Source organism: Phocoena phocoena, chromosome 4, assembly GCF_963924675.1.
Source record: "Phocoena phocoena chromosome 4, mPhoPho1.1, whole genome shotgun sequence".
Taxonomy (NCBI): Eukaryota; Metazoa; Chordata; class Mammalia; order Artiodactyla; family Phocoenidae; genus Phocoena; species Phocoena phocoena.
In genome coordinates, this window is record NC_089222.1 from 32167283 (window position 1) to 32184228 (window position 16946).

General features: G+C 41.6%; 1 protein-coding gene across 1 annotated transcript in view; it reads right to left on the bottom strand.

Moving 5' to 3' along the window:
• ERICH6 (glutamate rich 6) overlaps positions 1-16712 on the bottom strand; it is a 33702-nt gene extending 16990 nt beyond the window's left edge. Inside the window, exons 1-10 of the mRNA XM_065875804.1 lie at positions 16433-16712; positions 15590-15647; positions 11095-11186; positions 6999-7061; positions 6654-6709; positions 6437-6553; positions 3407-3520; positions 2128-2285; positions 1614-1684; positions 622-767 (exon numbers count right to left, since the gene is read on the bottom strand). Of these exons, the coding sequence (XP_065731876.1) occupies positions 622-767; positions 1614-1684; positions 2128-2285; positions 3407-3520; positions 6437-6553; positions 6654-6709; positions 6999-7061; positions 11095-11186; positions 15590-15647; positions 16433-16712 (1155 nt within the window). The remainder of the gene's footprint in view (positions 1-621; positions 768-1613; positions 1685-2127; positions 2286-3406; positions 3521-6436; positions 6554-6653; positions 6710-6998; positions 7062-11094; positions 11187-15589; positions 15648-16432) is intronic.
• Between the last annotated feature and the right edge of the window lie 234 nt (positions 16713-16946).

Consider the following 16946-nt stretch of genomic DNA (forward strand, 5'->3'; position numbering starts at 1 on the left):
CAAGTGTTTTAACAGAAACTTATGCTTAAAAACTCTAGAACAGTGCTGTCTAATAGAACTTGTAGTGACCATAAAAATTTTCTATATCTGCCCTGCAATATGGTTGCCTTTAGTCACACACAGCTATTTAACACTTGAAATGTGGCTAGCATGACTGAAGAATTACATTTTATTTACTTATTTAATTTAAATTATTTTAAATAAGTTATTTAATTATTTTAAATTTGGATATCCATGTGGAGTATTTGTTACCATATTGGGCAGTGCAGATCTAGATAATATTGAAATATTAATAATGATTTGGGGGATGTGGGTGAGACTTCTGATGATTTTCTCCCATTCTTTTTAGTTTTCTAAAGGGTTCCAAATGTTCCTCACTATACACTGATCACATTTTAAAGTAAAAAGGCTTTAACCAAAATACCCCCTCATAAAACATATGTAAAGCATTGTTATAAAGTCTAGTATAAGTTAAAAGGCCAAGTCCATACCAATTCTTTTTGACAAATAGTTAAATGTGTCATGTAGCCACGCTGCCATATTCATCATGACAGCTTTTATAATTTTAGGTAAAACTGATTTTTAAAGAGTAGCAAATAAAAAAAATTACAAGCTAATTACCTTTCCACATGCTATCCTAGAATCACAACAAACAATGGATATATTTCTTTTGTCTAGTTGATAATCAGTTAGTTCTTCCTTAGCTGACTCTACTTCTGGAATATCCATGGGAAGTTGATAAGAAATTGTTTTAAATTGCTTTGCATCTAATGGGAAAAGAATCACATGAAATACATATATGATGTTTAAAACTTTCCAAAACCTCTCTTCTAAAATGAAATTGCAAATTCTGTTACGGATGCATTGATTCATTGGACATATTTTTAATGGAAGAAAAATGAGGACCTCCTTCTTTTGTTTAAAAAAATGAGAAATTCTCATTTGGTTGAAAGAAAAATAATGATGATTTTCATTACGTGGAATTTTCTGGCCTTAGGTTTAGTAGAAAACAGTTGAATACCAAGGGATTTTATACTAGGGGTTTCGTTGAAAAAAAAAATCTTCTCTAAGTATCTTTTCAATGGCTCTGAGTCATAGAGGAGGAGCCTGAGGCTCAGAAATATTAAATAATTTATCCCCAGTTGGGCAGCCTATGAGGAGAAAAGCAAGGACATAAATCCAGAACTTCTGATTCTAAAATCGGTGCCCCTTCAGTCGTACCAGTACTACAGCTATACTGGCCAGCTGACCGATGGGGCCTGCCTATAAGAAAGGAATCTGATTTATTTTTGACAGATTTTCCGTATCCTAGCTTGAAACAAAATGGAATGTGTGTTTGATAAAATGGGAGACAATGAACTCAAAAGCTCTTTCTAGCTATCTGTAAAGTGCTCTATAGATGTTGCCAATTTATTTCAATCAATAACAACAGTGAGCTGAAGACTAAAAACTTCAAAAGCCAGATGACGGAAAAGCGGGATTTTCTGAGCCATTTTGACTGATGTATTGACCAAAATGAAAAATTTTAATGTTATTTTTAGAATACGTCAATTTTTGCTCTTGGTCAAACATATGAGCTTTCTGATCTATAACATCAGTGTTAAGGAACTTACCTTCTTCAGAGGAAGTAGTCTGTTCTTTTGTTAATATTGTATAGTGTTTGGCCATTCGTCGCTCCTGTCTTCTACAAAATCAAAAAATATGATGCATAAGTCTGAAATACGTTGGAAGTTTAAAACAGTATACTATAAATGTTTACTGTTTAAACGCTATTCCTTGTTATTTTTATCTGTTATTACTTGTGAATCAAGTCATTTAATCAGTGTGCGTGTGTTTCTACTATATTTAGTGGATAGATTTCTCCAATATAGGGATTCTGAATTGCCCTGAGAATTTGAGATTGGCAAATTTCTACTCTAAGTCAGTGAGTTCACTGAGTTTCTGAAATCTTCTGACACTTACAGTGTCCACCAGGAATTGCAATAGGTTTGCTTTGTCCAATTTTTGTTTCTTCACTGGGAATGCATCTTCAAAATTATCTATTTTGAGAAAATGAGGTTCATTTTACAAAAAACTCTCTAACTAAGTGGGCCTATCTGAGTTTCAATATCAAAGGCTCACTGTTACCTCCGCAAAGCTTTTTCCTTTGCTTCGAGTCTGTCGACTTCACTGCCGTGGGCGGCATGAGGGTCAATACAGATTAATTCAGCTTTAGAGCTCTGGATGTTTTGTTTTCCCTCATAGATGTAGTCAATCAGGTTTTGGAAATAACTACAACAGGAGGTCTGAAAAACAGAGTTCACTTTCATCTCATCAGTCCTAGATGATAATTACAGGAGGGAAAAAACCCCAAAAAAATGGTAATGGGGTTTTGGATAACAATCTATCATAACAGTTTTTTGGTAACAGTTTTATTGAGATATAATTCACATATCGTACAATTCACCCATTTAAAGTATACAAGTCAATGGTTTTTAGTGTTGGGTTGGCCAAAACATTCGCTCAGGTTTTTCCATAACATTGTAGGAAAAACCCGAATGAACTTTTTGGCCAACCCAATATAGTCACAGAATTTTGCAACCATCACAACAATCAATTTTAGAAACTGAAACCTGTACCCATTCATATAAATGGAATCATACAACATGTGGTACTTTGTGACTTGCTTCTTTCACTTAGCATAATATTTTCATTTATGTCGTAGCACGTATAAGTACTTCATTTCTTGTTATGGCTGCATAATATTTCATTGTATGGATACCCCACATTTATTTACCCTTTCATCAGTTGATAAATGTCTGGGTTATTTTCACTTTTTGGCTGTTATGAATCACGCTGCTGTGAACATTTGTATACACCTTTCTGGGTGGACATATGTTGTTAATTTTCTTGGGTATATACTTAGGAACGGAATTGTTTGTCGGGTTATATGGTATCTGTAAGTTTAACTTTTTGAAGGATTGCCCGACTGTTTTCCAAAGTGGCTGCATCGTTTTCTATTCCCCTTCAGCAGTGTATGAGGGTTCCAGTGTCTCTACATCCTTGTTATTATCTGTCTTTTGGGTTATAGCCATCCTAGTGGGTGTGAAATTGTATCCCATTGTGGTTATGATATGCATTGCCCTGACGGCTAACACATCACTCTCTTAAGAATGGCAATGCAGGGAATCCTCTGGCAGTGCAGTGGTTAGGATTCTGGGCTTTCACTGCCAGGGTCCCAGGTTCGATCCCCGGTGAGCGAACTACGATCCCACAAGCCACGCAGTGCAGCCAAAAAAATAAAAGAAAAAAGAAAAAGAAAAAGAAAGGCAATGCATTGGAAAGATGCAGAAGAAAATACTACTCATGCTTAAATTAGTGTCTATAAGTAACACTATTTCCTCCGTGAACCTGCTTTAGAACTTACATGTTCTACTAGTTCAGAACTATTGTAGTCACAGGAAAGATCCACATTGGAGAGAAATGTTCTTAGATCGCTCCCACAGAATTCACACGTGGGTGATACCTCCTCCTCTTCTCTCTTCAGAGAGGAGAAAAAAAAAATGAAGACATGCCCACAAGGAGGCCCAGAGCCTCTGAGAGCAGGCGGAGCCAGAGCCCTGGACAGGGCCAGCGAATGTCCAGTCAGACAACAGGGTTGATGAGGGATGTACAAACCTGCTTGAGAACTCCTGTCAGACAACATGAGGGCTCCCAGTGATGGTTAGTAGGGAACTTTCAGGAGTCTGAGATCCTATATCAGAAGGCACCAAGCCAGCAGGATCTGTATATTCCAGAAATGAGACATCATTTCTATTCAAGGGCTCTTAAGGGCTGGGGAGGCTGAAGTGGTGTTTTGGAGCCCTCTGTCTGGTGCAGTTCGTTGGGGTGTAGCTGAGCCCATCAGGAGCTCTGTGGGTCCTTGGGATGCCTCCTCAGTGTAAGAAGAAAGTTGCAGAAATGATTTTACTGTTGACATCAGTGTCCCTTGTCGAGCAGGGGGATGTACAGTGTGTGACTAGATGTGGGACACAAAGGATAACGCATATTTGATTTTGTGTAAATGGTCTAAGGTGTTTAAATACCATAAACTCTTTCAAGAAGAGTGTCAGCTAAGGGCTTCCCTGGTGGCACAGTGGTTGAGAGTCCGCCTGCTGATGCAGGGGACACGGGTTCGTGCCCCGGTCCGGGAAGATCCCACGTGCCGCGGAGCGGCTGGGCCCGTGAGCCATGGCCGCTGAGCCTGCGCGTCCGGAGCCTGTGCTCCGCAACGGGAGAGGCCACAGCAGTGAGAGGCCCGCATACTGCAAAGATAAATAAATAAATAAAAATTTAAAAAGAAGTGTCAGCTAAGAAAAAGTCTTGACATTACTATGTAGGCCACTGTTTAGAATGCTCAACTTTCTAAAATAAATTAGAGTCCTTTCTGAAGGGAGGCCCCAGTTGGGGCACCACATTCTCCTGTCTGTGCTGTGAAGGTAATCCAGGAGGGGAGGGGAGGCTAGGGAACACAAGAGGAGGCTGGGAGTTACGGGCGCAGGTGACTCAGTGAGGGGTGGATGCACTATGGCCCTCTTAGTGATCTGAGGTCATGGCTGTGACTACAGAGGCTCCTGGCAGGTGAGCAGCCAAGCCTCGGCACAGGCCTCCAGGAAAAGACCCAGATCATGACTTGCATGTCGTGAAACCACCAGGGCACCTGTAGTTACCATGGAAACCATTCTCCGAGCCTGGCAAAATGACCGCCATGGGGCCAAAGGGTGACTGAGATGGCCGGTGCAGCCAGGGACCCTAGAGTACAGTCCAGTATAATTAGGCCATGGAAAGTACCCGATAATAAGTACTGCACATCGCTGAAAGCAGAAAACTCAGGGAGGAAAGCCTTGTAAGAGAGAGATGGTGATGACGGATCCAGGACAGCTACCAAATGATGGAATGGGCAGGAAGAGCTTGGCAACGCCAGGCCAGCTACAGACTGTGCCACCAGCATCTCGGTAGTGAACTCCTCTGCCCATGGCCCCTTCACCCCTTCACCTGGGGGCGAAGTAAGTAAAGATGCTTCAAAAGACATGAGTGGGGTTGGAATTTCTACCTCAAGAGGGTGTGGCTGAAGAGGAGAGCTGGCCAACCAGCTGCTGCTGCCCCTGAACTAGACCAGTGTCCAGGCCCATCTCAGAAGACCTGAAAGTTTGGCCCAGGGATGCAGGGGGAGCCAGCCCTGTCCAGGGGCCGGTGTAGGGACAGCTCTGTGGAAGGAAGTCCCCAAGGCCTTCCTCATGTTCAGGCGCATCTCTGGGTGTCAGGGGAAGAGAGCTCAAGAAACTTCCTGGATACAAGCCTTTGTGCTTCAGAAAAAGGAAGGTGCTACGTATGAAGAAAGAATTTCAGCCTGAAGAGTCTATAAGGTGACCATAAAATTTAGAAACCTGGGCAAATATAAACAGTAAATGTTGACTCACATTAGGTTACGTGACGTATTTAATGTATCACCAGGCATTAGAATCGCATAGTTCAACATGCTGCGCAAAATGACAATGAACACCAACCACGTTGGTGCATCCACACGGCATTCCCGTCGACTCCTGCACACACATCTGTGCCGTCCTGCCTCACATGATTGGTGTCTCTTATTTCAGTGAATAAGCCTGTACCTTTAGTGTACCCCAAAAGAAGTAATCAAGGAGGTTCCAGTCTGGGGAGTGCATGGCCATGCCGTGCAAGTTTGGAAACAATCATACCACCGGTCAGTCCCTTACCTCTGTGGCAAAGCAGGGTGGTTTGTATCCTGTTGGAATTACTAAGGTGACCTCTCCCTTGCCCATTGAATGCAGACATTAATTGGTCACTTAATGTGATCAAATACAGCTGACGTTCACCTGTGCTGCCAGGCCTTATGACCACTGTTATAGGTTGAGTTGTGCTCCCCCAAAGGCTCTGTTGAATTTCTAACCCCTGGTACGTGTGAATGTGGCCTGACTTAGAAACGGGGTCTCTGCAGATGTAATCAAGTTAAGATGAGGTCATTAGGGTGGGCGCTAATCCAATATGACTGGTGTCCTTGGAGAAGAGGGACATTTGGACAGAGACACACACAGCGTGCTGGGACAACCAAGGCAGAGATTGGAGTGATGCAGCCGCAAGCCAAGGAATGCCAAGGATTGACGGCCACCACCAGAAGCTCAGAAGAGGCAAGGAGGGACTCTCCCCTCCAGGTTAGACTTGCTGACACCTTGATTTTGGACTTCCAGCCTTCAGAACTGTGAAACAATACTTTTCTGTCGCTGTAAGCCACCTAGTTTCTGGTATTCGAATACAGCCACCCTAAGTGCTATTCCAAGTAAATGAGCTCCTTGCCTTTTGTTGGTAGAAGGATTCACTGTCTTTTGTGCAGATCACCATGTGGCTTTTTATACCACTTATTACAGTAAAAGCAAAAAGAAATATAAATGAAAATTACCTTGAACTTAATGCCTAAATTGGAACTCTCTTGTTTGAATGTGAGAATAGATGGTGGCCCGATGCTGGGTAGTGTTCTCAGAGGGGGCTCAAAAAGTGTTATGAAGTCTTCCTTAAACTAAATTTTAAAAAGAGGGAGAAAGAAAAAAATTGAAGATTGAATAAGTGATTTTTACCATGAGTTCAGTGTACTAGTTGGACTGATAAACATTTCTTACCTCCAGCTCACATAAAATATTTAGTTCTGGCTCTTCTGGGTTAATTACCCATTTTGCTGAAGACAAAAAGACAGATTTAGAAGGAATGTTTGAAAACTTTGTGCAGTGTATTCCATTTTCTCTAGTTTGAAGATCCTAGCCCATGACACACACTCACTCACATACACACACACACGCACACACGTGCTGTCTAAATGCCCTGAAACCCTACCTTCACCACCTTCTTGCATATACTTTTAGGGGAGCTCTTTTGTAAAGGGGTTGGACACCATCCAAGTTAAGGCTGGTTCCCTAAGGGCAGTTTGCCTTTGCCAGCAGAGGGGATGATGCCAAACATCCAGTTACCTCTTAATTTAGAAGGTAGATTTTCAGGTTCATCTTCCTTCTTTACAGAGGGCACTTCCTTCTCTGTAAAAAGAGTGTACATTTGTCATCAATCCTGACAAAGGATGAAAGGAGTCTAATAGAAAAGAAAATATGCCTCTTGGAAAAATAAGTGCCCTTTTTGTGTTTTATTTTTAATTTTTTTCCCAAATAACATTTTGTCAACAGTAAGTAACAAACAGAGAAGACTCACCACTAATGAATCACATTAAAAAATGCTTCCTTGCTTCTTTTTAGTCTTAGAATGTTACACGAATGCATATTTTATTTGATTATAATCATGGTTTGCAGACCCTTTTGTGTTCTGCCTTTTAAAATTACTGTTCTGTCTAATTTATGACTGTTATTCTGCAGAAGATTTTTCAGGGAGAAGAGTGCTGGCGTGGGGTGAGAGGGCGGTTCCGAGTTCAAGACAGTGAACTAAACCACCAGAATAATTCCCTCTGCAGATTCCAGGGCAGTACTGGAAATGGGGACGACAGCCATCTATCAACACATGAGCCTCTTGGAGTAAATATCTGGAAAGGTAAGCAGACAGGACTGGGATTATGAAAAACCAATCAGAACAACCTACAATGAGACAGAGGTGAAGGGAGAGGGCAGACCCATTTTCCCTGTGTAGCCGGGACTGGTGCTGGAGAAAGAGATGGGCTTCAGAAAATGACATGCTTCATATGTTGAGTACCTGAACAATTAAAAAATACGTTTTGGGCATTTTGCCCAACAGGAATACCAGCACAGGTATTAAAAAACAAACAAACGAATGAACAAGACTTTCATTAAGGCATTATTTGTCGTAGGGAAGAGGTCAAAACACAAAACCAAACCAAACCAAACAACCCTGCAACATCTAACAATCAGATGTATTACATAAGTCACAGTAACTGTAGGTATATAAGGCAATACTACATAGTCATTTCAAGGAATTAGATCAATATTTCCTGACATGGAAAGATGTCCCTGATACACTGCTAAGTAAAAAAAATTAGAGATAAAACTGCTGTTATTCACAGGAAATGTAATTGTCTAGTGGACTTTTAACTGATAAAATATTAGAATAAGAAAGTTCAGCAAGGGAATCAGATACAAGATTAATGCATTGAAATCAATAGTTTTCCTATACATTGACAATAACCAATTAGAAAATATAATAGGAAAAAAAAGATTCCAATTATTACATCAATAAAAGACAACTGTAAAACACCTAGGAATAAACTAATAAGAGGTGCCTATCAGTTCTCTATTAAAAAAACCTACAAAAAAAGATATGAAAAAATTGAAAAGGTACATTAGGTTCCTGCTGTTAAAGTAATCAAACAAGGAAGCCATTAGATGAGGGGGCTCTAATGCCTTGGTAGCCAATCGTAAGCAGAGTGAAACCTAAGCCAGAGTCAGTTCCTCAAGGTTAATGCCTCAAGGTTAAGAACAGCTCATAGCAAACAGCCAACCGGGCTTTCCCAAATACAGTTAAGTCCTCTACACACGAACCTTCGAACTGCGAACTTTCAAAGATATGAACGTGCGTTCCCACGTCCAATCACATAAATTAGTTCACGTGTCTGGCGTACATTGTCACGTGCATGCATCCTCTACAAGTGGTTGTGCTTTTGTGTACTTTACTGTACAGTACTGTTGGCTGTGCAACACGAGGAGCTGACTAATGAAGACCTGATGGAATTGGAGGCCCAGAGAAAGGACGAAGAGAGACAAGAGGAAGGAGAAGTAACTGAAGAACCGAAGAGATTCACGACGCAGGAGATGGCAAGGGGATTTTCTTTATTTGAGGAGGCGCTGTTAGCTTTTGAGGCATAGGATGGTACACGAAGGTTGCGGCAGCCGTTCAGAATGCAATCCAGTGCTACCATGTCATCTATGACAAGAAAAAAAGAGCTACTACCCAGACATCGCTGGATCCTTTTTTCAAGAGGGTAGATAGAACTGAATCTGGCAAGGAACCAGAACCTGTGCCATCCATGTCTGGCATGAGTGAAATTGCAGCTTGCTTTCCGTCTCCTATCGCTGACGACCCTTCAGCTCTACCATCTCCCACCCCTTCGCCCTCTTCCAGTCAGTAACTCTTCTTGCCTGTTCACTCGACGCCAGCCCCTGGATGCCAGCTGTTGTGCTGTACCACTGTACTTTTCAAGGTGCTGTACTGTGAGATTAGACATGGTTTCTTTATTTTTTTGTTTGTTTTTCATGTATTATTTGTGTGAAAAGTATTATAAACCTATTACAGTACAGTACTATATAGCCGATTGTGCTAGTTGGGTACCTAGGCTAACTTCGTTGGACTTCGAACAAATTGGACTTACGAACACGCTGTCGGAATGGAACTCGTCCGTATGTAGGTGACCTACTGTAATGCAACCTCGAGCAATAGCTATAGTCAAATGATTTCCTTGCTTTGCTCCCACGACTTCTCTATAAAAACCTCTCCTTAGCTCTTGTCTGTGGACATAACCACTTCTGCTTTGGCGCTGCCTGTTTCCAATCCACATCTGCTCAAATAAACTCTTAAAAATTGGAAAATGCCTCAACTTATCTTTGAACGCTGCAGAGCAAGACCAAAGAATCAACTTGTCAAACTCCACTGAAAAACTTCATCACAATTACATTGAATATATAGATTAATTTGGGAATAATTAACGTATTTTTAATATTAGGTTTAATATTATATTAATATTTAATATTAATTATACATCTAATTTTTAATTTTAAAAGTTATTTATTTATTTATTTATTTTTGGCTGTGTTGGGTCATCGTTTCTGTGTGAGGGCTTTCTCTAGTTGCGGCGAGCGGGGGCCACTCTCCATCGCGGTACGCGGGCCTCTCACTATCGCCACCTCTCTTGTTGCGGAGCACAGGCTCCAGACGCGCAGGCTCAGTAGTTGTGGCTCACGGGCCTAGTTGCTCCGTGGCATGTGGGATCTTCCCAGACCAGGGCTCGAACCCGTGTCCCCTGCGTTGGCAGGCAGATTCTCAACCACTGTGCCACCAGGGAAGCCCAAACTTTTAATTTTTATGTTAGATTGTGTCACTCCTCTGTGCAGACCCTCCAGTGACTTCCCACTTCATTCTCATTGAGTAAGATTTGGTCCTCATTGTCTCTCTGATTTTATCCCGTAGGGCTCACCTCCTTACTTACCCCACTGCAGCCAAGCTGGCTGCCTCCTTGTTCTAGAAGGAAGCACTTGTTCTTCCCTGTGCCTGGAACACTCTTCCCCCAGAGATCATTATCACTCTCTCTCCTCCTTGAGGTCTTTACTCAAATATTTCAGCTTCTCAGTGACGATTTCCCTCAGCATCCTGGGTAAGCTTGTACCCATCTACCCAACATTTCCCATCCCTCTCCCTGCTTTATTTTCCTCCTTAGCATTTACATTATGTAAGATATTGTGCATTTACTTACTTTGTGTATCATTTATCTCATTATTACTTCCACCTCCCACACTTTAATAGAAGACCATTGAGACAGGGGGTTTGTCTGCTTTATTCATTGCTGTTACCTTAGAACAGGAAACTGACCTATGACAGGTGCTTGGTGTGTGCTCAATCAACATCTCATGAATAAGTGATATAACATAAAACAATAAAATTGAAAGGAAAGGCTGTTCATAACGATCACTTCTGAGGAATATACTGGGATAAATTAAAAACTTAATGTTTACATTATATTTTTCTTAATGGTTTGATGTTTTAAAAACGGCACGCATGTTACTTCTATAATAAAAAATAAAGATGTGTTTCAAAATATGATGGCAGATTATTTCTTGATGTGAACACAGGTGCTACCATTTATTAAAGGCTCAGTGCCAAGGAGTTTAAATGTTGAGTTTCATTTTGATCGTCGTAACAGTCCTGTTACAGAAGGATTATTAAGGCCAACAGAGAAAGAAACAGAGTCAATGAGGTTAAGTGACTTGCCCAGTTGTCATGGTGTTAGTTTGTTTGGGGGCTGGGATTCAATCCTAGCTCTCCTGGCCATCTACACCAGTGCCCTTTCCAGTGTACAATCCCATGTCCCAGCAAAAGCTAAAAAACCAAACTACTCACTCGGCTGCTGCATACCTGACAGTTCTTGAAGCCAACTTTCTTCTGTTTGTACTGATGTTGAAATTCTTGGATACAGGTTGTGATAGACAGCCCTGAAATTTAGACAAAATGTTAGTTTTCAGTATACCTATAGAGTTGTTAGCAGTTCTTCTAAATCTAGTACATTTAACAATCAAATAACAGATGTTCTCAGAAGATCCTGGTTTCTTTTTCCTTTGAAATCTTTTCTTCCGTTCTTATGTCTTCAGTAAAGTCAGGCACAGTGTGCTTGCATCATATCTGTTCTTTGCAAAGCACTCCTCTCTCAATCCTGGAGGCTCCCAATACCGTATTATTTCTCTCACGGAGTAAATTACTACCCCTCTATCTGTGCTGTGTGTTGGTGGTGGTGGCGGCGATGATGGTATGTGTGTTTAAACATTTACTTGAATTTAAATTAGAACGCGTTGTTCATTTTAAAATAGCTTTAAAATAATCCAAGCTCTTTTTAAAGGGCTGAAGTTAAATGCGTTGTAATTAAGCAATCTGTATTCTTTCCACAAGTAGTTTAACCAGTTAGTTACATGATAGGAAGCAGGAATTTATTGACTTTTAAAGTAAACAATACCTATTGCTTTTCAAGTTCCTTTGCCTCTTTGAATTTCAATTTTTTTTGCCATAGTTTGCTGGCTCTTCTAAAATTATCAAACAAAATTTCCCAAATAATTTAGTCAACTTTCGGATTGTCACTTTTTCACCTTTCTCAGTTCTCTTATGTCTCCACCTTCCTTTTTTGGTGCTTTGTTCCTTGAAACATTGTGTGTTGAGAACTCCTCTGCAGAAGCCACCTGAACAAGTGTCTGGGGGAGTCCTGATTGTCTAAGTTCCCATGGAAAAAAGTTATGGGACCAAGAGTAAAGGAACATTGACGAGCAATCCCTAGACAACATTTTACATTTCAGTGTTTTCCCAATACAGTAGTTAACAAAATCAATACATAACTCATCTAGGTCTCTGCCTCCCTTGAACCAACATGAAAGATTGTTTCTGAAATTCTGTGTAAAGATGGCAGACATTGGAGCATAAGAACAAAATTAACGTTTCCTGAGAACTTACTGTGTTGTAGTAGATACATAGTAGTTGCTTTACTTACATTACTTCATTTATCTTTACAAAAACCAATCAAGGTAGGAATTAGTATACCCTGTCCTTTTTTAAAAAATTTTTTATTGGAGTATAGTTGATCTACAATGTTGTGTTAGTTTCAGGTGTACAACAAAGTCAATCAGTTATATATATACATATTTCCACTTTTTTTTTTTTAGATTCTTTCCCCATATTGGCCATTACAGAGTATTGAGTAGAGTCCCCTGTGCTATACAGCAGGTAGTATTCCTTTTCTATAGGCAAGGAAATCGAGGCTCTGTGGGGCCCTCGCAAAATCAAACATGGCCGAGGCAGATGGGGCCCAGACCTATTTGGCTCCAAAACCTGTGTTTCTCCAGATTCATCTGCCTCCTAAAGTTTGCCCCAGAATAGTAATAGGGCAATTAAAAGTAGAAATGGAGCCAGTATTGGTTGCATTTCTGTTTCCTTTAAGGACAGATTTCCTTAAAAACACAATCTCACCAAATTCACCAGAGAATGCTTTGAAGTACAGAAGAAGCATCTTCTTAGGAAGATTTATGAGGAGAAATTAAGAATTTGATTTAGGAAAGATAAGTTCCCATATGATAGAAAGTCCAGGTCAAGATGGCACCTGAACACGCAGTTCTCCCCTTCCTTCCAAGATCTTATTGAACTAACAAACACTTCAAACCCACAAACAAGCAATAGCCCTGGAAAACAAGCAAGAGCAGTGTCATCAGTAGACAAGTAATATTGAAGAAGTCCTCGAAAGAAAATACATGGCCTCAGGTTGATGGAAAACTAGAGCAGAGACCGCCACAGCTCAAGATAAGAGACATAAGTAAAGTTCTTCCAAAGGGAACTCCTGAGAAGCTCCTAGCCCAGACTCGACCAAATGCACAGGGGAGGGGGCTGGAGATGGTCATCAGGGTAGTTCAAGGAGTGAACGTGGAACAGCTGGCCAGTCAGACCCCTTCCTCTCCTCTTACACAGGGCAGTTGGCAGCAGTTGTGTTCATTTCCAGATGAAGCCCAAAGAACTGGTTTCTAAAAAGCCTGCCTGGGGAAGTTTTAGGTCTGAAAGAGAAGGACAGCGCAAGATGAGTTACTCAGGACCTACCCAACAGGCTTGGGTGAAAGAGGAGGAAGGGAGAGTCCCATGAAAGAAATACATGAGGAACTCCAGCCACACAGTAAAGTGTCCTTATCATAACTAGTAATAGTGGGCTTACCCACCTTGCCTGCTCCCTGCCGACACCCCACAGGAAGCTGGCTGTGACTGCCCTACCCACCCACGCAGGACTCACAGTCAACATTCCCCTGCCAGCCCAGTCAGGAAACAGAACTACTTGGCTGCAGGACTCCTATCCTAGTTTCAGCTACCTATCAGTCATTCATTGATAAATACAATTGGATAACCAAGGATTACCAGTCACTTAAGGACAATCCATAGCATGGAATAGAAGGACCAAGAAAAACAAACGGAACAAGTGATCTTGAAAGAAAAAAGAAGAAATACAAAGAACAAAGGAGAACTTTAGTATTTTATAACAGTACCCTCAAAGAGATTTAAACACACACACACACACACACACACACACACACACACACCTCTTCAGAGAGTAAGAATCGGTTCTTGGAAATTATATGGATCCCCCAATAAAAAATTCTGTACAAAGGCTACATCGTAGCATGTAAACACCAAGAATCTTGAAGATATCCAAGAAGTCCAACAGCCAGCTAATAGCAGTTCCAAAGGAAAGAATAGAGAAAATGAAGGGGAGGAAATAAATATTAGAAGGGTTTGAAAATCAGACTGATCAGCAATACTAGATACTAGAAGGCAATGAAGCAATGTCTTCGGAGCTCTGAGGGGAAATGGTTTTAAACCTATTCTTTTATTCCAGGTTATATTATTAATAAAGTATGAGGGCAAAAGGAAGAAATTTCAAGACAGGCGAGAACTCAGAAATTTGACTGTGCATGAGATCAATATGAAATAATTACCTGGGGAGTTTCTCCAGCAAAAAGAAAAGGAATAAAAGAAAGAAAACAATATGGAAAACAAGAAAGTATGGCCGTTGAGCCCAACTCAGAAAAATTGAAGACAACTAAAAACAACTGAGAGTTGAGAAGTTCTTCAGACATAGGATTTCATTTTCTTGTGCATGAATGCAGCCACATCATTGGGTTCTTAGCAGGAAATTGTGAGTACTGGTTATTGGTCTTCAATTTTTAGAATCAACTTGTACCCAAAGCACTAAGAGCTAATTATAATTACAAAATATGCAAACACTATAAAACTTGGTAAAGTAATATGACTTTATAGGACTATATATTATATATTTTAATAAAGTCTGTTACATAATTTGTTAATTGGGAGAGGAAAGGGTGAGAGGAGAGAGAGAAGGAAGTAGAAGTGCATTAAGGTATTAATTTCTCAAAATAGAGTTAATAGTTACTAAAATTGATAAATCAAGAAGTAGAGGTTTAAAATACTTTAAAGTCCTGAAGGTTAGAAAATATAAAAATAATCTAACTACTGAAAATGGAGAGAAGGGAAGTAGTGTGTTACGTTCCTCAGCTTTCATGGTGGGAAGTCAGTACTTATGTCAAAAATTAATAAATCAAGGAATGAAAATATGCTATTTAAATTATACTGGAAACAAAACAAACTGTTAACAATATGTTAACTCCGGTGAGTGGAAGTGGGAGCAGAGAAGGGTACAGAAATTTTAAAATTTATAGCTTTGTCTACTTTAATGTTTTAACCATGTACATATATTATCTTTTATTAAAATGTTGACTTGGATAAATAAAAACATATTAGTGGGGCAGAACAGTTCTCTTTCTGCTTAAAAATGGAAATTTGCTTATAAAAGCAAAACTTAGGTGAACAATAATGTGAGATTGTGGACCCATGTTTGGTGTGAGGTTTCAGGGAAGACTGATGAAGATGTTCCAGATGTGTTTCTCTGGTGTCTTCCTATTATAGTTAGAAGTGCTTGGAGGCTAATAGCAATAACAACAAGAAAAAGAAACCGTACTTTCCACTCTCCACCACAGGTGTCCCTGATCACTCCTAAATTTAGCCAATAGAGACTTATGTCCTAAAGCCTCATAGCACTTACTGTTGTGCACATGACATTTATGATTTCATGCTATATTAGTAAGTAGACATGTCATCTCTACAGGTAGATAATAAGCCGGTGATGGGCAGGGACCCTATCTATCTCCTCCAATAGTGTAGATTAAAAAACACCTTTTTGAATAAATTGGTTGTAAATGCCCTGGATGATTTTACTCTACTTCCTGACATGTTTATTCCAAAAGTAAACATCATCAGCTTCAAAAAATAATAATATAGAACACTGAAAACAATTTCTTACCTATCTAAATTCGTTTCAGACACGTCTTTTTTAAATGTCTGAAGTATTTTAGGAAAACCTGTTGAATGAAACATTAAACAATTTAGCCATTCCCTTTAAATCAGTGGCTCTCAAAAGGACAATTTTGCCCCCCAGGAAACATTTAGCAACGTTTAAAGACATTTTTGATTGTCACAAAGCCCGGTAGGGGCTAACTGGCATGGTCAGAAGTGGAGACCAGGGATGCTGCTAAACATCCTGTAGTCCATCCAACTGCCCTCAACCCACGCGGCCCCAACAAAGAATGATCCTGACCAAAATGTCAATGCTGGGAGATGGACAAATCTACTGTAAGTAACTGCTGTGCCTCTCTTTTTAAGGAAGTGGCTGGAGTGGTTTCAGTCCAGGAAGTTAAGCACAAAAGTGAATTATTTTTGGCTGGGCTGTTTCAGTAGCAGAGCGCCCTTAAAGCACTACTTCTTCTTCAGGAGTGGGGCGCGCGCGCGCGCGCGTGTGTGTGTGTGTGTGTGTGTGCGCGCGCGCGCGCTCGTGTTTGAGGGGGGCGGCGGGGGGAGAGAATGAATGTAAGAGGACGCGGTCACTGAATGCACGAAGTGTTATAAAATGAGCACTCCGTACAGCACTGCCTGTTTCCAGTTTGACGAGGCTCAACTGTGGACCATCACAACCGCTCAGCCAAGACTTCAGTGTCTTGAGGGACTGAGATAAGGGTGTGTGTGAAGTCTTGTGTGTATTTGGAAACAGACTGCCGGGTAGACGGAGGCTCTAGAGGAGTTGGACCTGCTCTCCGCTAGGGACAGGGAAGCCTTCGAGGAACGGGTTGGGCGGGCCGGGGAGCGGTACTTTTTGGGGAGGAGGTGCTGGAGGGTGCACTTTCGCTGGCCACCGGCATCTGGCTCCACTTCAGGCTCGGCGTTCGGCTGAGCGTCGGCGTCGGGCTCAGGCTGGGGCTGACTACGCTGGCTAAGCGGGGACGAAAGGCTTTCCATTCTTCCTCAGTGCCATCTCCGAAGGCCAAAAGCTTCCATAAGGACTCCTCGCTGAACCCCGCATCCTGGTCCGCCGCCGCCGCGTCCTCCTCGTATTCCTCCTCGGGCTTTTTGAAGCTGTGATGCGAGTGCATGTTGGCCGCGGCGGGCGGGAAGCGGGATCGCGGCCAGCGCAGGGGACACCGGCGGGTCCAGGCCTGGGGCGCGCGAGGCCTCCTGTGCGTCCGTCTCCCTGGGCAACGGCCGGCCGCGCGGCCCCCGAGTCTGGAGATTAAAGTCGCAGGACCCTTCAGGCCGGAGGACTGGCGCTGCGGGGGGAGGGGCGGAGAGGCACGGAGCGACCATGGGGGGAACTAGGACCACTGAAA